We start from the raw sequence: 12,551 nt of genomic DNA on the forward strand, positions 1-12,551 counted from the left end.
TAAACAATACATCATGCTTCTCCATAATGAAAGCAGAACTTTAAGAGGACGCAACTGGTAAGGATATGCTGGGGGGAGTGGAAGTAGGAGAGATGAGAGCAGGGAAACCTATTTAGAAAAGTAGTATAGTAATCCTGATATAAAGTACTGATGATTTTAAATAAGATGTGGACCATAGGAATGAAAAAAGGGGAAATGTGAGTTGATGAGACACACAGGAGTGAGACCGAGAAACACAAGTTTTCTTATGCCACTATTTTCATGTAATTCATCACTTTTGCTATCTATGACCACCTTTCATTTTGGTTAGAAAGAGGTGTCAGAAAATGTATGCTCCTTTCTACTTTCAGATTTGGTTCACAGAGCACACATTTTCATAAAGTATGCCAACCCATTTACATTCATTACCTGTTTTATTTCTTCAGCAGTTTTGTCTTTGACCATGTCGATGTTAAAGATTGAACTGAGAGTCTGAAAGAGAAAAATAAAGGCAATTAACACCCATAATTTAAGAACTAAAACAGCTTAACTCTATGTGTAAGCCTTGTGGGAAGCAGACCTTTCTAAAGTGAAGCAGATCTTCACTAAGTAGAAAACGAGTATGAGAAAACCTGCATGCTCGGAGAAGTGAGCCCCCAAGCCCAGGCAGGTTTGCGCAGTTCTATTCCCAGGAGTATCTATAGGTACTTCCCAAATGCTTTACCTCCACAGTGAGCACTGCAGCACTTTGCAACTGGTAAGAGGAGAAAGTTTGGTTATCTTTCATTTAACTGCTATTCCGCCAGGACTGCCTCTTTATTTGCAAAATAAATGACAAACTAAACATGTTTTCATTTGATTAAAAAAAATTAATTCCAGGGTGGCTGGTTAGCTCAGTTAGAGCATGGTGCTGATAACACCAAGGTTGCTGGTTCGATCCTGCATGGGCCACTGTGAGTTGTGCCCTCCTTTAAAAAAAAAAAAAAAAAATTGGGGCAGCCGGATGGCTCAGTTTGTTAGAGCTTGAGCTCTGAACAATAGGGTTGCCGGTTTGATTCCCACATGGGCCAGTGAGCTGCACCCTCCACAACTAGACTGAAGACAATGAGCTGCCGCTGAGCTTCTGGAGGGGAAGCCAGATGGCTCAGGTGGTTAGAGCGTGAGCTCTCAACAACAGGGTTGCCTGTTCAATTCCCACATGGGATGGTGGGCTGCACCACCTGCAACTAAAGCTTGAAAACAGCGACTGGACTTGGAGCTGAGCTGCGCCCTCCACAACTAGATTGAAGGACAACAACTTGGAGCTGATGGGCCCTGGAGAAACACACTGTTCCCCAATATTCCCCAATTTAAAAAGAAAAAAATTAATTCCTACAGAAAGGAAGGGTATCACTATATTTCCTTCATATTTCCTCTAGCACCCCCAGGACCCACACTATGCTAAGGGTCACATCAAGGACACAAAAATTCACAGAAATACTTTTCATCTCCACTGTTAGTAAATCACAAAATCACTGAACCACAGTGAATATGTTCAAATTTGCAGCCTCTTGTTATGGATGTTCCATGTGGCTTCAGACTTGGATATTTAATTAGAAACCTACCTTGTCCTTAGTGAATCCTCTGCTCCTCAGCTGTTTCCCCAAAGTGTCTGTCTGAAATACATGATAGACAGGATATTAATCTAAACTTTACCCAGAAGAAAAAGACCACCAAGCTAGGTCCAGTGTCCAATATCTCATTTAGTACTTTTGTACCTAAGAATTCACTTCTCTCCACTCCATATAGTAATAGCACACACTGTCCTAAGAGTTATTGTTTGTGAGACAACTTTTCTTTAACTAAGCTTCTGAGATACAGAAATGAGAAAGGATTCCTTTGTTAGTAACCAGCATCTACTAATACTGAGAGTTCATTCTATATCTGCCACTATGGATATGAGGGACTCCTTCGCAGAAAGAGGGCTGCTTGGGTTTCCTGTGCTCTGCCTTTTGCTCTGTTCCACAGTGAGCCCAGAGATGAGAAATGGCTGCTGCTTATCTGTGACAGCATTTCTGATGGCAGCATCCTCAGCAGAATACAGAGTTGTTTTCTAGTACTCGGTCTTAATATTCCCTCAAGTTAGACTCTCCCTCAAAAAAAGGCCCAAAACAGCTGAAAGTGATTATTTTTCTCTGCTAGCCCACTATCTCTGATCAAGGCCAATCAGGAAATCCTATTTTGAGTTGTTTCTGATAGTGGGATGGGTTTTTCTGAGTCATCCACTCAGTGTCTCAGTTCAAGACCATGCCTTTCAGAGGGAAGGAGTGCAGAAGGAGGAGCTGGGATTCTGAAGCTGAACAACACTTTATGCATAAAACCCTGCCTTTTGTTACTCGGTGCTTTAATGAATCCAAACCTTTCATAAACTATGCCCATAGAACTTGTACCTACAAAGTAGGCAAAGCCTGGTGTAGAAAGACCTACTGGATACAGCCTGGTCTTTTGGTTCTACCCTATACAGTGGCAGCATCCTAATGTAGTCTTTCCTGCATATGTAAACTGTTCAAAAAAGAGAGAATTGATTTCATTTTCTTACCACTCACCTTCAGGTGTACTGTGAAAACAAAACAAACAAATTCCTCCATTTGCACAGCTGCCTTCATATTTGAATCACCAAGACTGGTATATTCTTTTCCCACAGTGTCCCTTCAATCCATTCTTCATTTCCATTTTAACTTACAGAAATTAAAAATCTAAGCTCCAAGTATAAGCTGATTGCATTTTATCTAATCTAAGACACCACTGATGTTTTTTTTTATTTTTATTTTTTATTAAATTTATTGAGGTGACAATTGTTAGTAAAATTACATAGATTTCAGGTGTACAATTCTGTATTACATCATCTATAAATCCCATTGTGTGTTCATCACCCAGAGTCAGTTCTCCTTCCATCACCATATATTCGATCCCCCTTACCCTCATCTCCCACCCCCCACCCCCCTTACCCTCTGGCAACCACCAAACCATTGTCTGTGTCTATGAGTTTCTGTTTCTCATTTGTTAAGACACTACTGATCTTAAGACGCACCATGATGTTATGTATCAGAAAATGATGCCAATTAAACAATAACACAATACTTTCATATAAATTTTAAGACAATTTCAGAGATGTTAAAATGTGGGGAAAAATTGTGGATTTTAGAACCTGTGAAATAAGGTAACTAAAATTATAATTGCAACTATAATAAACAGTGAATTTTTCAGAAATGCAACTATATAACTTGAGAGAAGACTGCACATTGTAGAATCTCATTAAGGTCACTGATAATGACACTGCTCAGGGTTTGGGAGTTTTTATAATTCCCAACACAACCCCCTGTACCTGTCAATATTTGCTACTTATGTATTCATGATGATTTCACAGATAGGTGAAAGCATCTGATAACTGCATTAGTCTCACAGCATAGTTGTGCCCAAGAACTTACATACTAAAATATATATTTTATTAAAAAAATACTTTCCTTTATATCACAGTTGGGGTACTATGTTGTTTTTTCACCCCAGAAACTACGTGTGTAGGTAGGTTATACTGTCTACATTTCATTTCAGGGTAGAAAATGGAGAATTTAAAAAAAAATTTATAATAGAAAGGGGACACTAGGTCTCATGTGATAGGAACCAATGACTCAAAGTAAAGGCTTTGGGAATGGAGCCATTAGACATTAGCCTTCCTCTAGCTAGCTAGAAAAGAAAGACAGTAATTAAATATTTACCTAAGAGTTGCCATAATTTAAATGAAATCTTTATTTATTGTATATCTTATTATGAAGTTGAATTTCTAAGTCTGTTTACAAAAAGAAGCGAAAAGCTTTCCCATATAATACAGAAAGTTTATAATAAAGTATTATTTCTAAGAGCTATTATTGACTTATGACCTTGACACTATAAATGTCTATTATAGGAAATTACATTTGTTAAAATGTTTGTAGTAGAGAGTTGTTTGTTTACATAAAGTTGTAAACTAAGTTTGTCACAGGAGGTTGAATTAGCTCCCCAACCTGGTAGTGGTTAACACATTGACTACTGCTCTTATTCTAATTAACTCAAGCAGTTATTAAAAGACAGAGTGGATTTTCTCAAAACTTAGAATACCCAAAGCAAAAAATGTTATTCTCCAAGTAAAATAATCTCTCATTTTAAAACACAATGTATAATCCCAGTTTTCCACTGTAACCACCAGATTTCAGACCCGCACAGCACACACTGGGATTGCTGCACACTCTCTCTGGGTGCGGCCTCGCCCACTCCAGTTTGTCCTGTGCGTCATCCTAGATTAGCATTTTTTAAATCACACGTTGTAAAATCAATTTACTGGATTGTAGCCAAAGTTTTTTAAAAGATGGAAAAAATAATGAGTACATTGCATGTAGCAAAAGCACTGTTTTGTAAAAATTGTGTTTCAGTTATAATCACATACATATTTGTGTACTGAATTACAATGTAAAATATATTTCTTATCGTGGGTCATGGTCTAAGTTAGAAAAGCACTGCGTTAGATTAATTTTGCTAAACACAGCTTTCAACATGCTTTTCTCCAGCTTTGATTCTTATTTGAGGATAACAATAGCTATTAAGCACTTTTTTGCCCCCTCATCTCTAGCCCACCGCCGTGTGTGCCTTAGCTTGCATCACTTGACTATAACCGTGGGAGAAGCAACTGCCCTTTCCAACCCTATCTCCACTATGGCCACAGTAACTTGCCAGAAAGAGCAGGATACCATTTATGGATGGAGACTGAGATGAGTAGAGAGAGGCTATGTTACAGTTCATCTGCTGACCCATCAATGAGCCCACTCCTAGGATAAGGTTTGAGGGTGGGGTGTAGAGCACTGGTGAATCAACAACATAAAAAGGGACAGGTATTACCTTCTGTTCCACACATTTGATAAAGTCACCTTGCCTGGAGTGCCCCACTGGCTGCTTCCGAAACTCACTGCGCTTCTCTAGTCGGGACTCAAAAGCAGCTGGGTCAGACCTGATAAAGGTAAACCAAAAGTGAAACCACCTGGGCTTTTTCGGATTTGGAAAGAACAAAGCATCATGTTCTACTTCCACAGAGAGGGGACACAGGTAATCATAGGCTGAAGGATTTATCTTCAGTTAGGTAGGCCTGATCCACAGGCCTACAAATCAAGACAGTGGAAAAATACAAGTAAATCCAGTTACTCAACTACTATTAATCTTCAAGAGGCCTATGTAACATTTTTCTCTTGCAGGACATTCCCTAGGGTGACACAGAGCTTGGTCTCTCAGGTACTTATACTCTGGGTACTTGGAATTCAAATCCTCAAGATGGGAAGGTGACTTTGAGCTCATATTGCTGTCACCATCTCAGGCAAGAATCCAATAGTATACCTACCAGGTGTCAAGCTTTTACTTGAACCCATCTGGTTCCTGGACATCTGCCCCCTGACCCCCACCCCCAAGGTTAAAAATCTGTTTATTCAGATGCAGGTGAGTCAGAGGCTTCAGGTAGCCTATTCTGCAGGAAAAGATTTAGCACCTGAGTATCTCTCGGACCCTCTCTCCAAAGAACCTGTTCCTGCAAATGAACATCAGAACTTGTCCTTTCTATCAAAATGGGGCTGGTCTTCAGGCCTAAAATCCAGGGTGGGACTGCCATCGTTAAGAATTCTTCAGGCTGTCTAGCAGAGGATGTGATATTTGGTTCTGTACACTTTGGAGAAGGCATTATACAGGAACTTCAGCTCCTTGGCCATGAGACCTGTAGTGTCACGGGTGATACATGTAAGATCCAAGGAATCTTGCTCACCTCTCTGTTGGAATCCTGGCTGGTCAAGGCACTGTAGGGGACCCCTCTTTCATAAACTCCTTTCCAGAGGTGACATTAAACACCACTCTCTTCACTGCTATGTTCATGAGTCTATCTTCTTCTTTCCCTCCATTGTGGGCCAGGTCCTCAGTGTACAGTCACTCCATGGGTCCTGCCCAGTGGGTGCGACAACTGCCTGGCCAAGACTACAAGTGCCAGGACCAGGGTGAGGGCTGCCAGTGTCCACAGACACACCTGGGCCTCCCATAGTGAGCGGACAGAGTGAGGGGCGGCTTATGCAGTGGAATCTGTGCCCTCCTGCCTTGGATATCTTTTATTATGAAAACATTCTGAGCCTAAGTCTCTCTGTATCTTTCATCCCCGGGAATAAGAGAAAATGTCTAATTCCTTTTAAATACCGTGTTTCCCCGAAAATAAGACCAGCCAGACCATCAGCTCTAATGTGTCTTTTGGAACAAAAATTAACATAAGACCTGGTTTTATATTATATTATGTTAGATAAGACCCAGCCTTATAGTAAAATAAGACTGGGTCTTATATTAATTTTTGCTCCAAAAGACGATTAGAGCTGATTGTCCAGCTACGTCTTATTTTCGGGGAAACACGGTAGTACTTGAAAATCACTATTATGTCACCCCCTAAATTTCTCTTCTCTTCAAAAAATTTCTTCAGTTTTTCTGGCCCATTTTCATATATGTGACTTGTGAATCTTTCCTCACTATGGAACTGCTGCTCTCTGGACACCCTCTGATTTGTCCACATCCTAGATATAGTGGGTGTGGAGCTAGATCAAATCCTCCCAATTCATCAATTCAGACTGTGATGCAAAACCCAGATTCTGGGCTGGAGTAGCGTCAGCAGGGCACATGGCCTTGTCCTGCTGTTGGCTCACACCAAACATGTGGCTGATGCTCCAAGAGCCCAGGTTTTAGTTAGCATGCCCCAGCACTAACCAATCAGGGCTGTAATTCCTTTAAAAATATCTCATGATATCCTACCTGTTTGGTCCTGGGCCCTAGGGCCAGGCCCTGTCTTGCCTCTTTGTCCTTTAACTTGACCAAGGTTCTACTGACCCTTTTTTGGCCCTGCTTTCCTATTTCCCTTTCCATCTACCTCATCCTCATGGTTTTTCTTTTTGTATCCACACAGCTTTCCCTCCCATCTCCCCAACTCTTGTCTCTCTCAGCTGCTTCTAGGATTTACCCTTTTCCCTCTCCTTTTCACTCATTCAACAAACTTTACTTATTGTCTCTTGCTGTTGTTTATCTTGCTGTGCTCTGGGGATACAAATATAAATAAAACAGAGACCCTACTTCAAGGAACTTACTATTTAATGCAAGGGACAGACATGTAAATAAGTAAAGCGCTAAGGGTACTTTGATGAAAATTTGCTCAAATGTTCTCAAATGGTTGAGGTGCTGTCATGCCTCTGCACCTTTGCTGGTGCTGCTTCCCTTACCTGGAACATATGCCCCCAACCCCATTCCCGTATTCCTTTGTGCTAGACCATAGTGCTCAAAGAAAGTTTTGGTAATAAAGCTAGAGAGCCTTGTGTGGAACACCAAGGAATATGGACACTATGCAGAGGTCAGTGGAAAGCTCACCCTTCAGGAGACAGCAATATGTATACATGTTGATGGAAATGACTTAGCGGGCAAGGAGAGTAAAACCAGTCATTCGTTTGTTCATGAGTAAGAATAAGGGGGAGCTGAGAAGTATTCAGAGCATGAAGAGACAGTTCTGAGATGCCTGTTTGTGAAAGGGATCAATGAGAAAAGGCTAAAAGGGAAGATAGATCAAGGAAGGGCCTTTAAGATGGCAACTGCTTGAGTACATCTGATGCTGTTGGAAGGAGAGCAAAAATATTCATTCATGTATTCCGTCGTTCTTTCAAAACGAGAAGAAAGTAGCAATGAGACAGACTGGGGTGGAAGGGTCGAAGACTACAAGTGGGGAAGACTAGCTAGAGGATGACAGCAAGGGTCCAGGCGAAGATGATGGAGGAGTAAATTGAGGCCGTGGAAGTAGAGATGAGACAGAACTCAAAGAAGTTACAATACTGTCTTTGGTTTCCTTTCGTAAGACAACTTGCCTGCCCACCCTGCCAAATTCTCTTCCAAGCCTCCTTTAATTGTCACCTTTGATCTCCTTCAGCTCTTTCCATTTGAACTTTTCAGATCCTTCCATGGCCCCCTTCTACCCACCTCAACCTCTTCTAGTCTCCAGGTTCTTTCATCTGGAAGCAGAGGGGTAGTGTTAGGAACCCTGGATTCCAAGTCAGATGAATCCCAACCAGCTGTGTGACCTTGGGTAGGTCTCTTACTCCCTCTGATACTGTTTTTCCATCATGATGAAGAGGGCTCAATTCATGATCCAACTGTAACACTACTAGTCTCTGATGCCCTGCTCCCCCCTCCAATCTTCTTTCCTGGAAGTGGGGAAGACTAGCTAGAGGACACTTTCCTTGCAGCCAGGAGCTTGGGAACACCAGTTCTAGGCCAGTTGCCTCCATATGTGACCTTGAGCAAGTCAAGTCCCTTCTCTGGAATACTCCATTTTCCCATGTCTATAATGAGAACAGGTGTCTTGGAACTGCCTGCTTCATAAAGTCTGTCATCATAAGGGTGTACCTCAGCGTTCTGAGAACTAAAGCATAGAGACAGAAAACTGGGGAAAGAGTCAAGGCTTTGTAGCCGCTCAGCTCTGCCACCAGCTGTATGACATTAAGCAAATGATCCTGCCTCTGAGCCTAAATACATCATCTGTCGAGTGGGACAGTATACAGTGCATACCTCGCATAGCTGTTGGAAGCACTGAAAGCATCAGACACACCAAAAACGCGGGGCTGCGCGCCGCCCCTCCTCCCTGCCCACCCCCGCCCCGCCGGGGCCCGCACCTGCGCAGCTGCTGGATCTTGTCGCGGTAGCGGTCGTAGAAGGGGTTGGCCTCCAGCTCGCCCCGGACCCCACTGCCGTCGGTACCCCCAGCGGGCCGGCTCGAGCCAGGGCGCACCGGGAACACGCGCAGCTGCGCGGGTGACACGAGCCCCAGGCCCAGGCCGCGGCTACGCACAGCGCACAGGCCCCGATAGAGGCCGGCCACCTGCAGGACGGCGGGACTCGCGCCACCTGCAGCCGCCACCACAGCAGCCATGACAGCCCCCACCTCCTCTTCGTCCTCAAGCGCGTCAGCCTCGGCCCCCGGCCCGCGCGCCCGCTCCATCGCGTTCCGGGTGCGCCGCGTCGGCGCTCCGGCCCCGAAGTTCCGCGCGCCCAAAGTTCCGGGCTCCAGGGCAAGGCGAAGGGGGGCGGGCGGGAAGGAGGGGGCTCAAAGCTCAGGTCCTGTCTGCGCGCCACCGCCCGCCGCGTCCCCAGAGCCTGCCCGGATCCACGCTCTCAGGTTCGGGACCAACAGCCTCTGCCCTCCAAGTCTTCTCTTGAAAACCGCTGGGACCGTCCTCACCGAGCTTGCTCCGTTTCAAATTCTCTAGGCACTCGCAGTAATCGTCCTTCAGCATCGAAGGCCCTTTCATCAACTGTAATCACAAGAGCAGCTTCTCTTTACCGAGCATTTCTATGTGCAGGACACTATTTGCTTCACACCCTGCGAGGCAGGTTTTTTCCTCATTTTACAGGTGAAGAAACTGAGGCCGAGAGTCATTAAGAGACGTGTCCAAGTTCTACTGAGGCCTGAACTGGTTTCAAGATGCCAGCTGCCTCCGAAGCCCTGTCGCCCTCTGCTTCCTGAACTCCACCTTGAACTCTAGCCCAACTGAACTACTTTCCTCCCCAGAGACACCTGGATTTGTCCTGACAGGTCTTAATTAGGCTAATTTTGATCCCTGAAATACTTTCTCCCCCTTCTCTCTCCATCCAATGACACCATCTTCTTCCCCCCCTCCCCCCAGAAAAAAAAAGAAAAAAACAGGTGTGAGCTTCTGGGGTCAAGGACAATGACATCAACATCTCTGTGTTTCACCTGCTCCCAGCACAGGGCTAGGCCTGGAGCAGGCCATCTGCAATGGCATTGGTCAGTTTGCCTCCATGGAAGTCCTTTCTGTCTGGGTTTTACCTGATAGAAACCATTCCTGAATGGTAGACCCCTCAGGGGCAGGGAAAGGGTCTTCAACTCTGCTCCATTCAACCTGCACTCATGGAGACTGGCCCTGGGCGGTGGCCTGGGAGTAGTGGGGCAGACTCTGAGATTAGTAAGTCCTTTAGGTGTGCGGGCCTGTACTTGCCCCAGGATCCTTGCACTGGCTGACCCCTCTGCTTGGATTTGCATGTGGCTGCCTTCTCACCATTTAGGGCATTTCACAAGTCAGCACCTCAAAGGGACTTTTCTTGATGCACCCCTCATCCCTTATAATCTTTATCCCCTTACCTTATTTTATTCTCTTCATAGCAATTATGACTATCTGAAATTCTTATTTATTTCCTTGTTTACATTAATTCAGGGAGCTTGCATTCTAGTGGGGTGTGACACAATAAACAAATATAAGTTTTAGGTGATGATACATGCTATTTAGGAAAACAAAAACAAAAACAGGCTAAGAGAGTAGAGATAGGGGACTCTTGAGCAGAGACCTGAAGGAAATGAGGGAATGATCTGTGTGGATATCTGGGGGAAGAGCCTTCCAGATAGAGGGAATGGCAAGTACAAAGGCCCTGATGCAGGAGCTTGCCATGTTTGTGGAATAGCAAGGAGGTTATTGTGTGAAGGAGGTGTGGGGTGCAGGTCGTTAGATTGCTCAGGGCTTTGTAGGCCTTGGTTAAGGATTTTGCTTTTAAATCTGAGTGAAATGGGTAGTCATTGTAGTGTTTGAGCAGACAAATAACATGATCTACTGTTTAAAAGGATCATTCTGGCTGCTGGGGGAATATAGGGCATGGGGAGCAAGGATGGAAGCTCTCCCAACGGTGACCCATTTGTCCTGGTTTCCCTGGGTCTTACCTGGTTTCAGCATTGAAAGTCCTACATCCTGGAAACCTCCTCAGTCCCAAGCAAACTGGAATGGTTGGTTACCTAACAGGGAGACCAATAATCCAAGTGAGAGATGGTGGTGCTTCAAGTAAGGTAATAGTGATAAAAAAGTCATCGATTCTGGGTATGTTATGAAAGCAAAGCCCAAAGACTTTGCTAATGGAGTGAATGTAGTTGTGAGAATGAAAGGAGTCAAGGATGCCTTACAGGCTTTTGATCTGAACAACTTTGGATCTGGAAGGATTGAGTTGCCATTTACGGAGAGGAGGAAGGCTGGAGTAGGTTTTGGAGGGTGAATGAGCAGGAATTTGGTTCTGGACATGTTAGTTTGAGATCACTTAATAGACTGGCAAGTAGTGACGTCACCACGCTGTTGGATGAATGTAAAGTTCTGAGGAGCTGTCTGGGCTGGAGAAACAAAGTTGTGAGTTGTCAGTGTATATATGATATTTAAAGCTATGAGTTTGAGTGAGATCATTGAAGGAATGAATGTAGATAGAGGGCTAAGGACTGAGCCCTAGGACACGCTAACATTTAGAGATCAGGGAAAAGAGGAAGAAAACAGCAAAAGATACTGAAAAGCAGGAGCTGTGAGGTAGGAGGAAAGCCAGGGTAAGTGGAACCTGGAGAGAAATCTGTGCTAAATAATGCCCCAAGTCACGTGCTGGGGGGCTCTAAAGAGGGAAATAATTAAGTGGTGCCAAGAAGATAAGCTGGGTCCAGGGGTCGCACAGGGAGGCTGACTTGGGCTTAGTTAGAAAGGGCTTTCTAACTGAGCTGCCTGTAAATACATCAAGCTGCCTCACAAGGTGTGAGCAAGTCCCTGATCTAAGTAAATCCCAGGGTATTAGTTTTCTGGGTAGGGGTGACCTACCCCTGGGGCTCAAACATCTTTGGGAATTGGACTAGACAACTCTCAAAACCTCTTCAAACTGGAGATGATGGGATTCTGGGAAGCCAACTGAAGCAACTGTCACATAGTAAGGGGGTTGAGCTGAGCCTTGATGGATAGGCAGGTGTTCAGTGCGGGGAAAGAGTGGGCAGGGGCACTTACAGGTAGAGGAGCAATGTGAGCAAAACTCCAGAGATGTGAATGAGCAGGCTCTGTTAAGGAGTCTGACCTGATCAGAAGGGAAAGGTGTGTGATGGATGGAGAGGAAGGTGAGGATGGAAAGAGATGCAGGGCCAGGTGGTAGGGAGCAACTACAGGGCCTGGTGCCCAGGAAATGCCACTTGTTGAAGGAAGGTCATGAAACAAAAGCATAATTAGGGCCAAGAAAGAAGGCATTAATCACTTAGTTCCCTTAAGCAGGTTTTCTCCTGACAAGTTGGTCATATACATCTTGAGGGCAGGGCTGCTGCCCAAAGCTGTGTGTGCTCCCTGTCCCGCTCCCCACTGGGGACAGGTATCCATCAAATGTTCATTAAAGCCCAGCAACGTGGGTAAGCCCCTGGGGGAACTGGGGCCCTTTCCTGGGGGCTGCTCTGTGGGTTCACCATAAAGGGTATGGGGCAGACCGTTCAGTGTGTGGGCCAGTCCCGGATAGAAGCAGTAGATATACACTAGGACACCATTGGATGGAGTCCAGTTAACCCAAGATTTTATAATCATCGCCCCAGGAATGCGCAATACTCAGAACCCAGTGACCTCACCTTTAGGGAACAATGGGGCCTGGGCATTTCTAGGACTCCTATTGGCTGGACAGATGGGGAGATGAGCTCCCTTTCTCCAGAGGCACCGGCCAGGTACCAA

General features: G+C 44.8%; 1 protein-coding gene across 1 annotated transcript in view; it reads right to left on the reverse strand.

The window, feature by feature from the left end:
* The window catches only part of ATPAF1 (ATP synthase mitochondrial F1 complex assembly factor 1), a 28,389-nt gene extending 18,867 nt beyond the window's left edge, over positions 1 to 9,522 (reverse strand). The window contains exons 1-4 of the mRNA XM_019749409.2: positions 8,712 to 9,522; positions 4,888 to 4,996; positions 1,584 to 1,634; positions 409 to 471 (exon numbers count right to left, since the gene is read on the reverse strand). Of these exons, the coding sequence (XP_019604968.2) occupies positions 409 to 471; positions 1,584 to 1,634; positions 4,888 to 4,996; positions 8,712 to 9,037 (549 nt within the window). The 5' untranslated portion in view covers positions 9,038 to 9,522. The remainder of the gene's footprint in view (positions 1 to 408; positions 472 to 1,583; positions 1,635 to 4,887; positions 4,997 to 8,711) is intronic.
* Positions 9,523 to 12,551: the final 3,029 nt, after the last annotated feature.

Source organism: Rhinolophus sinicus, linkage group LG06, assembly GCF_036562045.2.
Source record: "Rhinolophus sinicus isolate RSC01 linkage group LG06, ASM3656204v1, whole genome shotgun sequence".
NCBI lineage: Eukaryota > Metazoa > Chordata > Mammalia > Chiroptera > Rhinolophidae > Rhinolophus > Rhinolophus sinicus.